The sequence below is a fragment of the Hemiscyllium ocellatum genome, chromosome 25, assembly GCF_020745735.1.
Source record: "Hemiscyllium ocellatum isolate sHemOce1 chromosome 25, sHemOce1.pat.X.cur, whole genome shotgun sequence".
Lineage (NCBI taxonomy): Eukaryota > Metazoa > Chordata > Chondrichthyes > Orectolobiformes > Hemiscylliidae > Hemiscyllium > Hemiscyllium ocellatum.
In genome coordinates, this window is record NC_083425.1 from 4,848,174 (window position 1) to 4,868,313 (window position 20,140).

The 20,140-nt window shown below is 44.5% G+C and overlaps 1 protein-coding gene across 1 annotated transcript in view; it reads left to right on the forward strand.

Moving 5' to 3' along the window:
- The first annotated feature begins 11,227 nt into the window (after positions 1 to 11,227).
- The window catches only part of LOC132827901 (sulfotransferase 2B1-like), a 32,937-nt gene continuing 24,024 nt past the window's right edge, over positions 11,228 to 20,140 (forward strand). The window contains exons 1-2 of the mRNA XM_060844686.1: positions 11,228 to 11,601; positions 14,986 to 15,194. Coding sequence (XP_060700669.1) covers positions 11,460 to 11,601; positions 14,986 to 15,194 — 351 coding nt within the window. The 5' untranslated portion in view covers positions 11,228 to 11,459. The remainder of the gene's footprint in view (positions 11,602 to 14,985; positions 15,195 to 20,140) is intronic.

Below are 20,140 nucleotides of genomic sequence, written 5' to 3' on the forward strand. Positions count from 1 at the left end.
CTTATCTCAGGCTCCTACTTATTGACAACAACTCTGCCTTGAACACCATACTTCCAAACAAACTCATCTCTAAACTCCAAGACCTAGAGCTCAGCTCCCATCTCTGCAACTGGATCCTTGACTTCTTGACCCATAGACCACTATCAGTAAGGATAGATGACAATACCTCCTCCACTGTAATCCTCAATGCTGGTGCATTTAAGACTGTGTGCTCAGCTCCTGACAATAGTCCTTATACACACACATTGTGTGGCCAAGTTCCTCCTCAACCCCATTTACAACTTTGCTGATTACATCACCATTGTAGGTTGGATCTCAAACAACAATAAGACAGAGTGCAAGAAGGAGAGATTGAGAGCTTAGTGGCATGTGTCAAGACAACAATCTCTTCATCAACACCAGCAAAGGGAAGGAGCTGGTCATTGACTTCAGGAAATGGAGTGGAGACTACGTCCCGGTCTGCATCAAAGGAGCTGAGGTGGAGATGGTGGAGACAATCAAGTTCCTGGGAGTGATGATCACCAACAATCTGTCATGGTCCACCCACATTAATGTGATGATCACAAAAGCACAACAACGCCTCTAATTCAATGAATTCCCCAGGCATTGCAACATCAAATTTTTCTTCCACCGCTTCCGTGCTTACATTTTCCATCAGCACTCCCACCCATCACCCGAGAACCCCTTCTCCCACCTCCAACATACTCCATTCACTTGGACACCCCATGCTGTCTGATACCTGCCCTCGATTTCTTCATCTCCAACTGCCGCCATGACATTGACCACCTCAACCTGTCCACCCTTCTCATCCACTCTAACCTCTCACCCTCACAACGTGCAGCCCTCTACTCCAGTCTCAACCTCACCAGCAAACCCGCAGACAATGGGAGGGCGCATTGGTAGTTTGGCGCACCAACCTCTACATCGCTGAAGCCAGGTGCCAACTCGCAGACACCTCCATCTACTGCCCCCTCGACCAAGACCTCACCTCCCATCATCAAACCATTATCTTCCAGACCATCCACAACCTCATCACCTCAGAGGATCTCTCATCCACAACCTCCAACCTCATATTCCCAGAAGGCTGGACTGCCGATTCTAAATCTTACCCAAAATCCCCAACCCTTTCTGTCCCAATCAACCCATCGTCTCCACCTGCTCCTGCCCCACTGAACGTATCTCCTCATATCTTGACACCGTTCTGTCCCCCTTGGTCCAGGAACTCCTCACATTCATTTGGGACACCACCTACATCCTCCACCTCCTCCATGACTTTTGTTTTTCTGGCCCCCTACGTCTCATCTTTCCATGGAATTCAATCCCTGTTCATGTCTATCTGCCATGATGAAGGCCTCCAAGCCCTCTGTTTCTTCTTCTCCCGCCAACCCATCCAGTATCCTTCCACTGACACACTGATTTGATTGGCTGAATCAGTCCTCATCCTCAACAACTTCTCCTTCAAATTCTCCCACTTCCTCCAATCCAAAGGGGTAGCCATGGGCACCTGCATGGGCCCCAGCTATGCCTGTCTCTTTGTTGCTATGTGGAACAGTCCATCTTCTGTAGTTACACTGGCACCATTCCCCATTTTTTCGTCCGCTACATTGATGACTGTATCAGCACCACTTCATGCTCCCATGAGGAGGTTGAACAGTTCATCAACATCTCCAAAACCTTCCACCCTGACCTCAAGTTATGGGCAGCACGGTGGCACAGTGGTTAGCACTGCTGCCTCACAGCGCCTGAGACCCGGGTTCAATTCCCGACTCAGGCGACTGACTGTGTGGAGTTTGCACGTTCTCCCCGTGTCTGCATGGGTTTCCTCCGGGTGCTCCGGTTTCCTCCCACAGTCCAAAGATGTGCGGGTCAGGTGAATTGGCCATGCTAAATTGCCCGTAGTGTTAGGTAAGGGATAAATGTAGGGGTATGGGTGGGTTGCGCTTCAGCAGGTCGGTGTGGACTTGTTGGGCCAAAGGGCCTGTTTCCACACTGTAAGTAATCTAATCTAAACGTTCACCTGGACCATCTCAGACACCTCCCTCCCTGTCCTGGACCTCTCCATCTCCATTTCCAGCGACTGACTTAATACAGACATCTACTTCAAATCGACAACAGCTGCCTGGACTACACCTCCTCCCAACCCCCTCCTGTAGGAATGTTATCCCTTACTTCCAATTCCTCCATCTCCACTGTATCTGCTCCCAGGTGGACCATTCCACTCCAGAACATCCCAGATGGCCTCCTATTTCAAGGACTGAAATTTCCCCTCCCATGTGGTCACCAGTGCTCTCCAGAGCATCTCCTCCACTTCCCGCTCCTTCTCCCTTGAACCCCACCCCTCCAATTACAAGAAGGATAGAACACCCCCCACTCCCCTCCCCACTGTCCTCACCTTCAACCCCACCTTCAACCCCACCAACCTCCGGGTACAATGCCTTATTCCCCAACCATTTGGAGGATGGGAAAAATTTCTGGCTGGAAAAGTTGCTCCTTTTTTTGAGGTATTTTAGGTGTTGGAGGTGATTTCCTCGAATCCCAGGAGCAGCAATTGCTGTTTTATATGCTGTTGCATTGTTTTGGAACTTTGGAAAAAAAAAGTCAAAACAACAGCAGTTTAAAAGGGAGAAGAGCAGACAAAGGAAGGACATGGTGAGGACAGTGCAGGAGAGAGAGAGAGAGAGAACCTGCACAGTTACCGCCTTTGTTGTTTGAATTCGTGTATCGCTGGGACATCGGAGTGCATCTGGGAAAATTAACAAACAGTAAAATTCACAACTAATCTTGGAGGAACGGTTGGGCGAAGTTCACAGCTCAGAGTCAGATAAGTTAATTGTTATTTTAAGTCTGTCCAAGAGAAAGGCTGCAGTAGTGAGTATAGTGGATTCTTTATTGCTTATATGTTTTTGGAAATAAGCCTCTAGATTAAACTTAAAATATAAGCCCCATAGCTATTAATTTAACCTGGGGACAGTATTTGTAGAGGAATAAGACGGTGTTATTTTCTGGGTCTGTAGATTGTGAAGGAGTAAAAATGGCCTTTGCAGTGATATGTACTTCTTGTCAGATGTGGGAGTTTAAAGAGAGTTTAAGGGTTAATGCGGATTATATCTGCCATAAATGCTGTTGGATGTGAATCTTATCAGATTGAGTGGATCGGTTGAAGAGACAGATAGAAGCGATGAGGAATTTGCAACAGCAACAGTATGTGATGGATGGCAGTTATAGGAAGGGAGGGGGGGAAGTCTCAGATACAGTCACTTAGATGGGTTAACTCCAGGAAGGGTAAGAGAGGTCGGCAGCTAGTGCAGGAGTCTTTTGTGGATATACCCATTTCAAACAGGTATGCTGTTTTGGAAAATGTAGGGGGTGATGGATTCTCAGGGGAACGTAGCACAAACAGCCTAGTGTCTGGTATTGAGACTGGCTGTAATGCAATGAGGGGGACTTCAGCTTCCAAGAGATCAATTGTATTAGGGGATTCTTTAGTGAGAGGTACAGACAGACGTTTCTGTGGCCAGCAGAGAAAAAGCAGAATGGTGTGTTGTTTCCCTGGTGTCAGGATCAAGGATGTCTCAGAGAGGGTGCAGAATGTTCTCACGGGGGAGAGGGGCCAGCAGGAGGCCATTGTCCACATTGGAACCAATGACATTGGAAGGGAAAGGGTTGAGACTCTGAAGGGAGAGAGTTAGGCAGAAATTTAAAAAGGAGGTCCTCAAGGGTAGTAGTAATATCTGGATTACTCCCAGTTCTACGAGCGAGAGCAGGAATAGGAGGATAGAGCAGATGAATGCATGGCTGAGGAGCTGGTGTATGGGAGAAGGATTCACATTTTTGGATCATTGGAATCTCTATTAGGTAGAAGTGACCTGTACAAGAAGGACGGATTGCACCTAAATTGGAAGGGGACTAATAAACTGGCAGGGAGATTTGCTAGAACAGCTTGGGAGGATTTAAACCAATAAGGTGGGTGGGGTGGGGGTGGGGGTGGCGGTGGGACCCAGCCAGATAGTGTGGAAAGAGATGATCTGAGATGGGTACAGCTGAGAACAGAACCAAGTCAAACAGTCAGGGCAGGCAGGGACAAGGTAGGACTAATAAATTAAACTGCATTTATTTCAATGCAAGGGGCCTTACAGGGAAGGCAGATGAACTCAGGGCATGGTTAGGAGCATGGGACTGGGATATCATAGTAATTACGGAAACATGGCTCAGGGATGGGCAGGACTGGCAGCTTAATGTTCCAGGATACAAATGCTACAGGAAGGATAGAAAGGGAGGCAAGAGAGGAGGGGGAGTGACATTTTTGATAAGGGATAGCATTACAGCTGTGCTGAGGGAGGATATTCCCGGAAATACATCCAGGGAAGTTATTTGGGTGGAACTGAGAAATAAGAAAGGGATGATCACCTTATTGGGATTGTATTATCGACTCCCCAATAGTCAGAGGGAAATTGAGAAACAAACTTGTAAGGAGATCTCAGCTATCTGTAAGAATAATAGGTTAGTTATAGTAGGGGATTTTAACTTTCCAAACATCGACTGGGACTGCCATAGCGTTAAAGGTTTAGGTGAAGAGGAATTTCTTAAGTGTGTACAAGACAATTTTCTGAATCAGTATGTGGATGTACCTACTAGAGAAGGTGCAAAACTTGACCTACTCTTGGGAAATAAGACAGGGCAGGTGACTGAGGTATCAGTGGGGGACCATATTTCTATTCGTTTTAAAATAGTGATGGAAAAGGATAGACCAGATCTAAAAGTTGAAGTTCTAAACTGGAGAAAGGCCAATTTTGATGGTATTAGGCAAGAACTTTCAAAAGCTGATTGGAGGCAGATGTTCGCAGGTAAAGGGACGGCTGGAAAATGGGAAGCCTTCAGAAATGAGATAACAAGAATCCAGGGAAAGTATATTCCTGTCAGGGTGAAAGAGAAGGCTGGTAGGTATAGGGAATGCTGGATGACAAAAGAAATTGAGGGTTTGGTTAAGAAAAAGAAGGAAGCATATGTCAGGTATAGACAGGATACATTGAGTGAATCCTTAGAAGAGTATAAAGGCAGTAGGAGTATACTTAAGAGGGAAATCAGGAGGACAAAACGGGGACATGAGATAGCTTTGGCAAATAGAATTAAGGAGAATCCAAAAGGTTTTTACAAATATATTAAGGACAAAACAGTAACTAGGGAGAGAATAGGGCCCCTCAAAGATCAGCAAGGCGGCTTTTGTGTGGAGCCACAGAAAATGGGGAAGATACTAAATGTGTATCTTTGGAAAGGAAAGGACTGATTAGGAATAGTCAACTTTGGTGCATGGGAAATCATGTCTCTCAAACTTGATTGCGTATTTTGAAGAAGTAACAAAGAAGATTGATGAGGGCAGAGCAATAGATGTGATCTATATGGACTCAGTAAGGCATTTGACAAGGTTCCCCATGGGAAACTGATTAGCAAAGTTAGATCTCATGGAATACAGGGAGAACTAGCCATTTGGATACAGAACTGGCTGAAAGGTAGAAGACAGAGAGTGGTGGTGGAGGGTTGTTTTTCGGACTGGAGCCTGTGACCAGTGGAGTACCACAAGGATCGGTGCTGGGCCCTCTACTTTTTGTCATTTACATAAATGATTTGGATGCGAGCACCAGAGGTACTGTTGGTAAGTTTGCAGATGACATCAAAATTGGAGGTGTAGTGGACAGCGAAGAGGGTTACCTCAGATTACAACAGGATCTGGACCAGATGGGCCAATGGGCTGAGAAGTGGCAGATGGAGTTTAATTCAGATAAAATGCGAGGTGCTGCATTTTGGGAAAGCAAATTTTAGCAGGACTTATACACTTAATGGTAAGGTCCTAAGCAGTGCAGGTTCATTGCTCCTTGAAAGTGGAGTCGCAGGTAGATAGGATAGTGAAGAAGGCGTTTGGTATGCTTTCCTTTATTGGTCAGAGTATTGAGTACAGGAGTTGGGAGGTCATGTTACGGCTGTATAGGACATTGGTTAGGCCACTGTTGGAATATTGTGAACAATTCTGGTCTCCTTCCTATCGGAAAGATGTTGTGAAACTTGAAAGGGTTCAGAAAAGATTTAAAAGGATGTTGCCAGCATTGGAGGATCTGAGCTACAGGGAGAGGCTGAACAGGCTGGGGCTGTTTTCCCTGGAGCATCGGAGGCTGAGGGGAGACCTTATAGAGGTTTACAAAATTATGACGGGCATGGATAGGATAAATAGACAAAGTCTTTTCCTTGGGATCGGGGGGTCCAGAACTAGAGGGGCATAGGTTTAGGGTGAGAGCGGAAAGATATAAAAGAGACCTAAGGGGCAACTTTTTCACGCAGAGGGTGGTACGTGTATGGAATGAGCTGCCAGAGGAAGTGGTGGAAGCTGGTATAATTGCAACATTTAAAAGGCATTTGGATGGGTATATGAATAGGAAGGGTTTGGAGGGATATGCGCCGGGTGCTGGCAGGTGGGACTTGATTGGGCTGGGATATCTGGTCGGCATGGTCGGGTTGGACCGAAGGGTCTGTTTCCATGCTGTACATCTCTGTGACTCTATGACTATTTCCGCCACCTACAGTCAGACCCCACCACCAGAGATATATTTCCCTGCCCACCCTTATCAGCATTCCACAGAGATCATTCCCTCTGTGACTGCCTTGTTAGGCCCCCCCCACCAATCCACCCTCCACACCCGCACCTTCCCTTGCCGCGCATTAGGTGTAAAAATCTGCACCCACACATCCCCGCTCCGTCCAACGCCCCGAAAGGATCCTTCCAAATCTGGCAGAGATTTTCCTGCACATTCACCCACCTCATCTACTGTGTCCATTGCTCGGGATGTGGTCACCTCTACATTGGGGAGACAAGACACCAAGTCGTGGAACATTTCAGAGAACATCTCTGGGACACACGCACCAAATAACCCCACCATTCTGTGGTCGACCACTTCATTGCCCCTCCCACTCCACCAAGGAGTCCTGAAAGCCCCACTCAGTAAGTCCTGGGCCTCCTCCACCACCAAATCCTAGCCACCTGACACTTGGAGGAAGAACGACTCATGTTCTGCCCTGGGACCCTCTAGGCACACGGCATCAACGTCAATTTCACCAGTTTCCTCATCTCCCCTTCCATCCCACCTATCTACTCCACCAATCACCATCACCCCCTCCCACCCACCTTTCTCCCAGCCCCACCCTCCTCCAATTTATCTCTCATCCCCCTTCCCCTGACCCCCACTCCCCACATTCCTGATGAAGGGCTTATGCCTGGAACGTCGATTCTCCCGCTCTTCGGACTCTGTCTGACCGGCTGTGCTTTTCCAGTGCCACACTTTTTGACTCTGACTCTGCAGCATCTGCAGTCCTCACTTTCTCCTCTCAGTCCTCAGGAGGCTAAGGAAATTCAGCATGAATGTAAAGACTCTTACCAATTTTTATTCACACACCATAGACAGCATTCCATCTGGATGCATCAGTGTGGCAAAGCAACTGCTCTTCCCAGAGACTACAGAGAGTTGTGAACACTGCCTAGTTCATCATGTAAACCAGCCTGCCCATTGACTCGAGTAAAAAATGAGGTCTGCAGATGCTGGAGATCACAGCTGAAAATGTGTTGCTGGTCAAAGCACAGCAGGCCAGGCAGCATCTCAGGAATATGCTCGAAACGTCGAATTCTCTATTCCTGAGATGCTGCCTGGCCTGCTGTGCTTTGACCAGCAACACATTTTCAGCTGCCCATTGACTCTGCCTACCCTTCCCTCAGCCTTGGAAAGCAACCAACATAATCAAAGACCCCTCCCACCCCGGTTACACGCTCTTCCATCAGGCGGGAGATATAAAAGTTTGATTACACTTACAAAAAGATTCAAGAATAGCTACTTTCCCCCCTGTTATCAGACTTATGAAAGGACCTTTCAAATGTTAATGTCGATCTATCTCTCTCTACACTTTCCCTGCAGCTGTAACACTGTATTTACACTCTGTTCTGCTACCCTGATGCACTTTGTATGATGCAATCTGCCTGTATAGCACACAAAACAACACTCTTCACTGTATCTGGGTACATGTGACAATAGATCAAATTCAAACTTTTTCCTCTATCTGCTATATATGACTAAATTAAATGCTACCAACAGAAATTGGTACCTAGTCCCAGACTGAATGTAATGCCATTTCAGCTGCACATACCGTATATACTCATGTATAGATCAAACTTTTATGACTATTTTCAAAGGTTCAATTTAGAAGTTCGATATGGGCACAGGTTTTGATGGGCTGAAATTCATGCTGCAGTTTGAAATACCGTATCATTAGCAAAAGTTGATTTGATCGCTCAACCAATCCAGGGTAAAGAGGAAAAACACAATGAATTATGGGAAAGGTAATTACCAAATAAAAGCAAGAGACTGGTGTGAAAATTTAACATGTCATAGATTCATTGAAATCCTGCAAAGTCACCATGCTATACCAACATGGTCATGGCTTGGTATAATGGCGCACTCAAAACGAAACATTTATTAAATTCTGAATGTGTAAGTATCTTTAACTTTCCCACCAAATTCTTCTGTCTCTGTCCCATTTACTCTCGTATGTTATGAATCTCAACAACATTAACAAATTTGTCAAATAATTAAAGATATGTGTAGCTCACATATCTCACTTTTATTCAGATATAATGACGCAATTGAAATGATTAACTTTTTAATGATGTTAACTTTTGAATGCATAGTGAACAAAGTGCAATAAGTAACAATAGCCTTAGTCCCGGTCTGACTGAAAGAATGAATCAAAATGTCTCGTAGTAAACCAAGTGCAGTTCGGGGACAGTGAGGGATGTTTGCAAAAGAAACAAATGTGAGGCCAATTTGAATACAAGGAATAGTTAGGATGTGGAACACATTGCTGAAAATGTGTTGCTGGTTAAAGCGCAGCAGGTCAGGCAGCATCTAAGGAACAGGAAATTCGACATTTCGGGCATAAGCCCTTCATTCCTGATGAAGGGCTTATGCCCGAAACGTCGAACTTCCTGTTCCTTGGATGCTGCCTGACCTGCTGCGCTTTAACCAGCAACACATTTTCAGCTCTGATCTCCAGCATCTGCAGACCTCACTTTTTACTCTATGGAACACATTGCCTGGAAGTGTGTATGTTTAATTGAGGCATTCAAGAGGGCATTGTTTCTATTTAAAATAATTATTTAAGGGAAACAGCAGGAGATTGATGCCAAGTTTGACTGCTCTGAAGTGCAGTAAATAGAATTACGACTGAATGAATGAATAGTGACACTGTGTAGGAACCAAAGAGCGATGAGTAGAGTTCCTAGTATGAATGAATGAATGCAATTTCATTTAAGTGGGTTAATGGGAACCTTTGTAGTTCCCTTCATAAGTGGTTTATAATGTGGTATAGTGTGGTCGACTTATACACAAGATGTATGGAAAGTACAAGATTTTTGCCAAAATAAGGGATAGACTTATACATGAGATCGACGAAGACTTGAGTATATGCAATATTATTTTGGGGATGATTTCACACACCTTATTCATACACATATTTTTACTTTATAAATAATTTTCATTGTTCATTAGCAATTTCCCTTCCCACATGGTTAAAGATGCCCTCCAACGTATCTCGTCCACATCCCGCACCTCTGCCCTCAGACCCCACCCCTCCAACTGTAACAAGGACAGAACGCCCCTGGTGCTCACCTTCCACCCTACCAACCTTCGCATAAACCAAATCATCCGCCAACATTTCCACCACCTCCAAAAAGACCCCACCACAAGGGATATATTTCCCTCCCCACCCCTTTCCGCCTTCCGCAAAAGACATTTCCCTCCGTAACTACCTGGTCAGGTCCACGCCCCCCCCACAACCCACCCTCCCATCCTGGCACTTTCCCCTGCCACCGCAGGAACTATAAAACCTGCGCCCACACCTCCTCCCTCACCTCTATCCAAGGCTCTAAAGGAGCCTTCCACATCCATCAAAGTTTTACCTGCACATCCACTAATATCATTTATTGTATCCGTTGCTCCCGATGCGGTCTCCTCTACATTGGGGAGACTGGGCGCCTCCTAGCAGAGCGCTTTAGGGAACATCTCCGGGACATCCGCACCAAACAAACACACCGCCCCGTGGCTCAACATTTCAACTCCCCCTCCCACTCTGCCGTGGACATGGAGGTCCTGGGCCTCCTTCACCACCGCTCCCTCACCACCAGAGGAAGAACGCCTCATCTTCTGCCTCGGAACACTTCAACCCCAGGGCATCAATGTGGACTTCAACAGCTTCCTCATTTCCCCTTCCCCCACCTCATCCGAGTTCCAAACTTCCAGCTCAGCACTGTCCCCATGACTTGTCCGGACTTGTCCTACCTGCCTATCTCCTTTTCCACCTATCCACTCCACCCTCCCCTCCCTGACCTATCACCTTCATCCCCTCCCCCCCTCTCCCATTGTACTCTATGCTACTCTCTCCCCACCCCCACCCTCCTCTAGCTTATCTCTCCACGTTTCAGGCTCTCTGCCTTTATTCCTGATGAAGGGCTTTTGCCCAAGACGACGATTTTGCTGCACTTTGGATGCTGCCTGAACTGCTGTGCTCTTCCAGCACCACGAATCCAGAAACTGAAGAATGCTTGTAACTATATAAACTGTAGAAACATGAGTTTGATACTATTTTAATCAGCAAAAAATTAGAATGTTGTGGTAGTATCCCTACCTCTGAGATTGGAAGCCTGGATTCAAGTACTACCTAGGTGAAAGTGAGGAGTGCAGATGCTGGAGGTCAGAGTCAGGATTAGTGTGGTGCTGGAAAAGCACAGCAGGTCAGGCAGCATCCGAGGATCAGGAAAATTGATGTTTCGGGCAAAAGGATTCCTGATGAAGGGCTTTTGCCTGAAACGTCGATTTTCCTGCTCCTCGGATGCTGCCTGACTTGCTGTGCTTTTCCAGCACCACACTAATCTTGACTCAATTACTCCCTACTCCAGAGCATCTTTGAATAGGCTGATCAGAAAATTGTTTCTCATTTTACAAAATTAGGAATTAAATACAGTGAATCACTTTGGCTAATATACAAGGAAATATGGTTTAAATGGTCACTTGTAAGTCTGCTGGTTTAAGATGGTCCATTTGTGTCTGTAAGAATCCCCTCCTGAGCTGGGCACTTGATTTACTGTTGCCAGAATAATGTGACGCTCAGTGTAGAGCAGTCTCCTCCTGAGACAAAACCAGCAAGTCTAACAACATCTGTGGAGAGAGAACAAAAAGGAGTTAACATTTCGAGTTCAGTGACCCCTCCCCAGGACAGCCCAAAGCTGAATACGATTTCGAAAGTGAGTTTACCGCTGGTTAAACGCACCGCTTGCAGCAGAAAACAAAATTTAACGGCGGGGATTAGTGAGAGAAATCAGGCAGCGGCTTTCACAAAGGTGTTCCTGTACCTTGTGGGAAGAACAAGACATGAGTGAGGCGCAGCTGAACATTGTGTTTGAGGGGCTGTTATGGCCCAGCCATGTTCACTCGGAAGAAAGCCTGAGATACGCCCGGGAGGAATTCCAAGTTCGGGACGATGATGTTTTTATTGTCACTTACCCCAAATCAGGTAACTCCCAAACAGACTGCGCTGAGATTATTTCCAGTCAGTGATCGTTAACGCTGTCCTTTGTTTTTCTTCACTCTCTGGGTTTGGGTACAGACATCAATTCTAAAGGGAAAGCCTTTTGCAGCTGCGAAGTTTTTCACTAAGGCCGGGCTGAGTGGTTCCAGCGCCAGGGAGCCGGGTTCGATCCCACTGACCGTCCCTGGAGAGTTTGCACATCCTCCCTGTGTATTGGCCATTGATGAGGTTACGGGGATTTGGGGTGTGGATCTGGGTGGGATGCTGTTTGGAGGGTCAGTGTGACTCGATGGGCCAAATGGCCTCTTTCCCCACTGTAGGGATTCTTTGATTTGATTAGATTACTTAGTGTGGAAACAGGCCCTTCGGCCCAACAAGTCCACACCGACCCACTGAAGCGCAACCCACCCAGACCCATTCTCCTACATTTACCCCTTACCTAACACTACAGGTGATTTCCCACGGCCAATTCACCTGACCTGCACATCTTTGGACTGTGAGGAAACTAGAGCACCCGGAGGAAACCCACGCAGACCCGGGGAGAATGTGCAAACTCCACACAGAGGCATGTAACAAAAACGAGGAAGGAAAGAATATTGTGTGGGTTAGGTTCCAGTTACTAATTTTGGAATATTATATACAAAGTGCTATCTGATTGTTGTTCCAAAACCTAAAGATTAAGGTATATTATTAGGGGGTGGCACGGTGGTTAGCACTGCTGCCTCACAGCACCAGAGACCCGGGTTCAATTCCCGCCTCGGGCAACTGTCTATGTGGAGTTTGCACATCCTCCCCGTGCCTGCGTGGGTTTCCTCCCACAGTCCAAAGATGTGCAGGTTAGGGTGAATTGGCCATGCTAAATTGCCCGTAGTGTTAGGTGAAGGGGTAAATGTAGGGGAATGGGTCTGGGTGAGTTGTTCTTAGGAGGATTGGTGTGGACTTGTTTGACCGAAGGGCCTGTTTCCACACTGTAAGTAATTAATCTATATATCTTTCTCTTGGGTCCAACCTTGGTCTTTTTTGTCATTTTCCTAAAGTCCATTTATAGATTTTCAGTGAGGGAATTGAGTTTTTAGTTGCTTGCTTTTTGTCGTGGGCGACCTGACAAAGGGGTAGCACCTCTCAAAAGCTTATGACTTTAACCACGAACTGAAACTTAGAATGTCAACTTCGGAGACTTTAACCATAAAGTTTAATCAAAAGAAGAAGTTCCATTTTTGGACACAGCTGGTGTTACATCATCTGTGGACTGCTATTACTTTGGATTTGTTTGGAGATTGCAACATGTTTAGTTGATTCTCCAGTTGCTCAAACCAGCTAGAATGCCTGTTTTATTTCCTGCACTCGTTGATATGGGGGGGGGGGCCAAGTTGAAAAAACACAAATTTTGGATGAGTGGTGCTGGAAGAGCACAGCAGTTCAGGCAGCATCTGAGGAGCAGCGTTGGATGCTGCCTGAACTGCTGTGCTCTTCCAGCACCACTAATCCAAAATCTGGTTTCCAGCATCTGCAGCTGAAAATGTGTTGCTGGTCAAAGCACAGCAGGCCAGGCAGCATCTCAGGAATAGGGAATTCGACGTTTCGAGCATAAGCCCTTCATCAGGAAAGATTCCTGATGAAGGGCTTATGCTCGAAACGTCGAATTCCCTATTCCTGAGATGCTGCCTGGCCTGCTGTGCTTTGACCAGCAACACATTTTCAGCTGTGATCTCCAGCATCTGCAGACCTCATTTTTTACTTCCAGCATCTGCAGTCATTGTTTTTACCCTGAAAAAACACAAAACAGATTACACAGAATAACAGATTTATTACGGTGCAGAAGGTGGCTATTTGGCTCTTCATTGTCTGTACTAACTCTCTGAGCTGTCTAACCTGCCTTCAATCTCCTGCCTTTTCCCCTAGATAATTATTTTAAACAGAAACGTTGTCCTCTTGAATGCCTCAGTTAAACATACCTCCATGACACTGCCAGGCAATGTATGTTCAAGTTACTTTTCTCTGGCCTCGCGTTTCTTTCTTTTGCAAACACTCTAAAACTGTCTCCTTTGGTTCTCCATCCATTTACAAGTGGTAAGTTCATCCCAATCCACTCTGCGCAGACTCATCAAAATTTTGAAAACTTCTATAAAATCTATTTTCACCTCTTTGACCTTATACTGAAAAAGTACTGAATGATTCAGCTCCCTTGCCTCATCACCATCCAATTTTTCCCTTAAAAATATATCTTTGAAAATTGGCATTCACCAAACGTTTAGACAATTCATTCTAATCAAGTCTGTGAGTGGAAAATACATTTCTTAATTTTCCCTTTGGAACTTTTATCACATTTAAATTTGAGTCCTGATTACCAGTTCTTCTGCCAGTGAAAACAGTTATTCTACCTACTGTACCAAACCCCAACCCAACCGCCACTCCCGGCACCTTCCCCTGCAACCGCAGGAAATGCAAAACTTGCGCCCACATCTCCCCCCTCACCCGATGTGGCCTCCTATACATTGGGGAGACAGGCCGCCTACTTGCGGATCGTTTCAGAGAACACCTCTGGGACACTTGCACTAACCAACGCAACCGCCCTGTGGCTGAACACTTTAACTCCCCCTCTCACTCCACCAAGGACATGCAGGTCCTTGGCCGCCTCCATTGCCAGACCATGGCAACACGATGCCTGGAGGAAGAGTGCCTCATCTTCTGCTTAGGAACCCTCCAACCACAAGGGATAAATGCAGATTTCTCCACCTTCCTCATTTCCCCTGCCTCCCCATCTCGGACTCGGCACTGCCTTCTTGACCTGCAATCTTCTTCCCGACCTCTCCGCCTGCAACCCCTCTCCAGCCTCTCACCCTCACCTTAACCTCCTTCCACCTATTGCATTCCCAACGCCCCTCCCCCAAGTCCCTCCTCCCTACCTTTTATCTTAGCCTGCTTGGCATACCCTCCTCATTCCTGAAGAAGGGCTCATGCCCGAAATGTCGATTCTCCTGCTCCTTTGATGCTGCCTGACCTGCTGCGCTTTTCCAGCAACACATTTTTCCGCTCATACTCAGGTAGTCTGGTGTCCTTGTTGTTGTGCTGTGTGAATTAATCCTTACTGTGCTGCTTGTAGCACACAAAATATAACTGATTTTTTTTGCCACTGCAATATTCAACTTTAGATTTTGTCGATAAGAGTTTTGCTTCACCGAACGTAGAGCAATTGTGTAATGCTTTATTTCAGGCAAACACGCGATGGGAAAGAGCCGTGATGTATAAAAGGAACAGGCTTGAATTGAAGGGCCTTTTTTTATACCTTTTTTGTGCATGAAACAATAGAAGTGCTTCTTTTTTTGGTCTTTTACATTCAAATAACTTGTACAATTTTTTTATGAACAGGTACCACTTGGCTGCAAGAAATATTGCCATTAGTTTACAGCAACGGGGATCTGACACCAGTGCACACTGTCCCAAACTGGCAACGTGTTCCATGGTTAGAGCAAAAGACTGGTAAATCACTGTTGGAAAACAGACCATCACCCCGGCTTATTACAACACATCTGACTTATCATATGATGCCAAAATCCTTCTATACATCAAAAGCAAAGGTGAAGTTTTTTTTTCTTCTAAATGTAGAACTGATAGGAGCGGAAATGAAATCAGAGGACAGATGGATATAAACAATAATAAAAATAGAAATACCCCAAAAGCTTCCAAATACTACATTGAGGAGAACAAAATGAGGAAGGAAATTTTAAGTCAATATCCATAGTTGAACAAAAGGGCTGGTGACTAGCAAGTAAAAATTGTTATATATGACATGGTTACATTAAAGCATCTGCAGTCCTCACTTTCTCCTAGATGGTTACATTAAAGTCATGGTTCAAATAAGGCTAGGAATACATTCCTAATATTTCTCGCTATCAAGTTTTCAGCAATGCTAAAGGAAGGGGTGCAGCAGAATTGATGGTGTTTCAGGATAGATATTCTGTTTTTATGATGTTGAGTCATAAATATTGGGCAGGACCCTGAAAGTAGTTCCAACACAAAAACAAAGTAGTGTAGATGTGTAATATTGGAAACGTTCACCAAATCAGATAGCATCTGTGCAGGAAAACCAGATTAATGCTTCATCTGATAAAGGTTATTATGGCCTGGAATATAAACTCAGTTTCTCTGCACAAATGCTGTCTGATTGGAATATTTCCAGCATTTTTTCTAATTCTGTATTTAACTTGTTTACTCTTTGAAATAGTGCGATAGGAAGTTGTACATTCACCTGAGAGGACAGATATGGCCTTAGTTAAGTGTCTCATTTGAAATGTGGTACCTCCAACAAACCGTGGAGCACTGGGTCTCCTGGACTGGATGTTTGCCTCGATGAGGAACTGAAGTAGTGAACATTTCACAGACATAGAGGTGCTTGGAATGTAAAGCATTGTCTGGGAATTCAGACCTTCCGTAATTGAATGTTTGTTGACATTCGTTCCTGATGAAGGGCTCTGACCTGAAACGTCAATTTTCCTGCTGTACTTTTTTCAGCAACACACTCTCAACTCTGATCTCCAGCATCTGCAGACCTCAATGTCTCCTGTTTGTTAACAGATCAGTTTTGTGATAGCGAGCTTATGTTTACCAATATTGCTGAGCATAAATGAAGGAAGCTTAAAGAGGAGACAATGTTTACTATTAGCAGTGACTAGTTAATCTACCAGAATTTAGAAGGCTCTCTGGACCTTATGGAGAATAGTGGTGATGAAGACCTTGTTTACCAAGAAAGTTACAGTATCCATTAGAACAATAAGTGATACTTAAAATTTGACTACAGTAAAATTTCATGATTTCTGAAGTACTCAAAAAGGTCATCACCTGAAAGTACTCCTTGTCATATGCCACTATGTTAAGGAATTAACTGAAACCTTGTATTGTGCTTACTGTTTTGTTTGCTTCATGAAATCTGAAATCAGTAGTCAGAAAAATTAGACTGCATTAACTGTCTGGTTCTTTTGGATGGCTCTGCAGTGTACACCTTTCTTTTTTAACATTTGAAACCAAAGCACCTGTATGCTACCATTCAGCATGCTTACATGATGAAAGGACCACGAGCTACAAGAATAATAAATTGATTTCATAAGTTCTGGACTACTGTTGTAGATGTGTTTTACTGCTATACTGTTTCAAAGTCAGTAGTGCTGGTTTTGGCTATCTGAAATAAGTTAACTCCAAATTAGAGTCCCACTATTGGACAGCCTAAATTGCAGGGATAATGAAGCTTGAACTAATCATGGAGGATTTGAATCATTGCTCAGAATTTCTGGCATGAAGACAATATGAGTTCTGTACTATAAAGAGCCATCTGGAGTAGGTCTTTTGTGGTGTTACAGAATCATGATTGTCAAGAGTGCAGTTAGTTATATGAGTACAGCTCCTAATTATGTTCGCTGCAGATGGCATCTAATCTTGATACTTGGATATCCGTGTGGTTCTGTATGAAATTGTACAATATTCCATCATGGCTGCTATATCTATTTTCCATTATGTAAAAGTGTTTTCAGTGTATCTTGGAGGCTTGATCCCAATAGAAACAGTGAGCTGGAAATGAAAGTTAAGAGATAGATCAATAGAGATGCAGTGGCAAACATTTGAAAGGATGTTCCTGAAAGCGCAAAATAGATTCTTTCCAAAAAATAAGACAAGTTCTAAGTGCAGACCTGCTATCCATTAACTAAAAAAGTCAAAAGTAGTATCAGACTCAAAGAAAAGACATTGAATTGTGCAAAGACTGATGGCGGGTCAGAAAATTGGACAGAATATTCAAAAAAGTAAAGAATAACCAAAACATTAATATTCAACAAAAAGTTACCCGAGTACAAGAGAAAGTTAACCAAGAATATAAGAACAAATTAGAAATATTTCTACATTTTTTTTAAAAGAGAAAGTAAGTGTTGGTCCGAAAGAAAGTGCGCCTGAAGAGTCAGTAAAGTAGGATAAAGAGATGGTGGACAAATTGAACAGATATTTTGCAGCAGACTTCACTAGAGAGGATACAAGCTGCATCTTAAAAAAAGCTGTAAATCAGGAATTGAAAAGGAAGGAGGAACTCGAAAATTCTAATTACAGGGAAGCAGTACTGAGTAAATTAGTCAAACCGTGAGTTAGAAGGGATCCAAGATGGCGGCAACCCAGCAAGTCTGAGTCTACAGTGCTCCTCCCAAGACTTGGGCAAAGTGGTCACCCGCCCCCACCACACTCACTAAATCATTTAAAATAGCTTTTACTTAATGTAATTAATTGTTTAGTATTGAATTTAAATAATTTAATCTTCAGTAAAAATGACTAAAGGGAAGGGAGCCCTCAGCTCTCAGCAAACAGGAACCCCTCCCCTCCCAATCCTCCCCAGCTGCAGCAGAGGCGTCCGCAGCCGCCCCGGGGGACTTACCTACAGTGACGAGCCTCATGGAAATAATCTCCAAACTTGATGCGAAGATCGACACTTTTATTAAAGAATCCCGAAGTCGATGGGACTCACTCTCGGCTGCGCTGCTAAAGCATGACATAGGTATTAAGGAAATCGAGCGCCAAGTCGGAGGGGCGGAGCTAAAGGCTGCGACCTCCGGAACTACAGCACAATCAGCCGTGGATCGGGTCCAGATTCTCGAACAGCAAGTCCGGACCTTAGAGAACCACATTGATGACCTCGAGAATCGAGGTCATCGATAAAATATTCATTTGCTGGGCCTTCCCGAACGGGAAAAGGAAGGCCAGCTTACAGCGTTCCTTGAGCAGTGGCTTCCACAGCTTTTAAATCTGGAGGCTGGATCAGGCCAGGTAAGGGTGGGGTGGGCCTACCGGGTCACAATACACAGGCCTGGTTCGAACCAGCGCCCACGCCGGTCCTGTTTGGCTGCAGAGCTATAAGGAGAGGCAGATACTCCTAGATGCCTCTAGAAATCTTGGAAAAGATCCCCAAGCCATGATCTATAAAGGATCCAAGATCATGATATTCCAGGACTTTTCCCCAGCTCTGGTCCGAAAGAGGAAGGCATTTGATGAGGCGAAGAAGTGTTTAAGGGACTTAAATATTCAGTACTCCTTACGCTACGCTTTAACCATGAAGGATCCGTGTATAACTTCAGATCGCCGGAAAAGGCCAAGGAATTTTTAAACTCTCTTGGATAAATTGTAAGAGATAATTGATGTTGGTTTGCCTCGCCCCCCCCCCACTCTGGTTTATATCCCCCCCTTTCTTTTTACCTTACTGTTTAATATTATCTTGGGGGGTGGGGAGAGGGATGTATTTATTTGTTCTCTACTTAACAATTTTCTCATATATATATATTATATAGGCCGGGGGGGGGTCAAGTTAATGTTGGTGGGGCGAGGTGGTTACCTTATTCTATTTTACCTCTGTCTCTAGGAGGATGGATTTGATCAGGCCTTTTTTTCTTCTTTTAGCTCAAAAAGCAGGGGAGTTGTTATTCTTGTTTGGAAGAATTTCCCTTTCAAAATTCTAAATCAGATAAAAAACGAATCTGGATGATATATTCTGATTAAAGTCCTTCTAAATAGAGAGGAATATGGGATTTTAAATTTGTATTACCCCCGCACATCCTTTTAAATTTATAACGGAAGCCTTCTCAAAATTGATGGCTCTCGGTGCCCGTCATACAATTAAAGTCTCCCCCTATAATTGTATTATGGATCCAGAAATAGATAGGATCCCCAAGAGTACTGCAGGAGTATCCCCCAGATCCAGACAATTGGTGGATTTGAACAAAGAATTAGGACTAGTCGATGTGTGTAGATGTCTTCATCCACAGGGCAGAGATTTTTCTTTTTACTCCAATCCACATAGATGTCATACCAGAATTGATATGTTTTTTTGCCCCCTCGATTTTTTTAAATTCCATATCATCCTGTAAAATAGGTAGTACAGCAATTTCCGACCACGCTGCTGTATATATGGAAATCAAGGCAAGGAACAATGAGACATCCCTCGGCATTGGCGTATGGACCCCTTCCTGATGAAAGATAGTAAATTTGTAAAGTACTTCTCTCAAGAATTTAAAACTTTTTTAGAAATTAATTCAGGAACGGCTAGCAACCCATCAATGATGTGGGAGACCGTCAAAGCTTACGCGCGAGATTTGATCATCTCCTACTCAGCGACCCAGAAAAAATTAAAGGGAGAACAACAGCATCTGCTCGAAGCTCGCTAAAAGTGGCTGAAACAGCATACACTGACAGACCTTCTATTATCAAATTACAAAGGATTACGGCCCTTAGGACAGCTCTAAACACCACGCTTACCCAAACGGCTAAGAGGGAAATATTATTTGCAAAACAAAGGTTATATGAATTTAGTGATAAACCTGGTGGATACTTAGCATTTCTTGCAAAGAGAAAAAAGACCCCTCAAACTATCACATTAATCAAGGAAAGTACGGGTATTTTGACTCATGATCATAAAAGGATTAAAGCAATCTTTAGAAAATTTTATTCTGATTTATATAAATCGCAGGATTGTGAAGACAGGACCAGGAGGATGCAATCA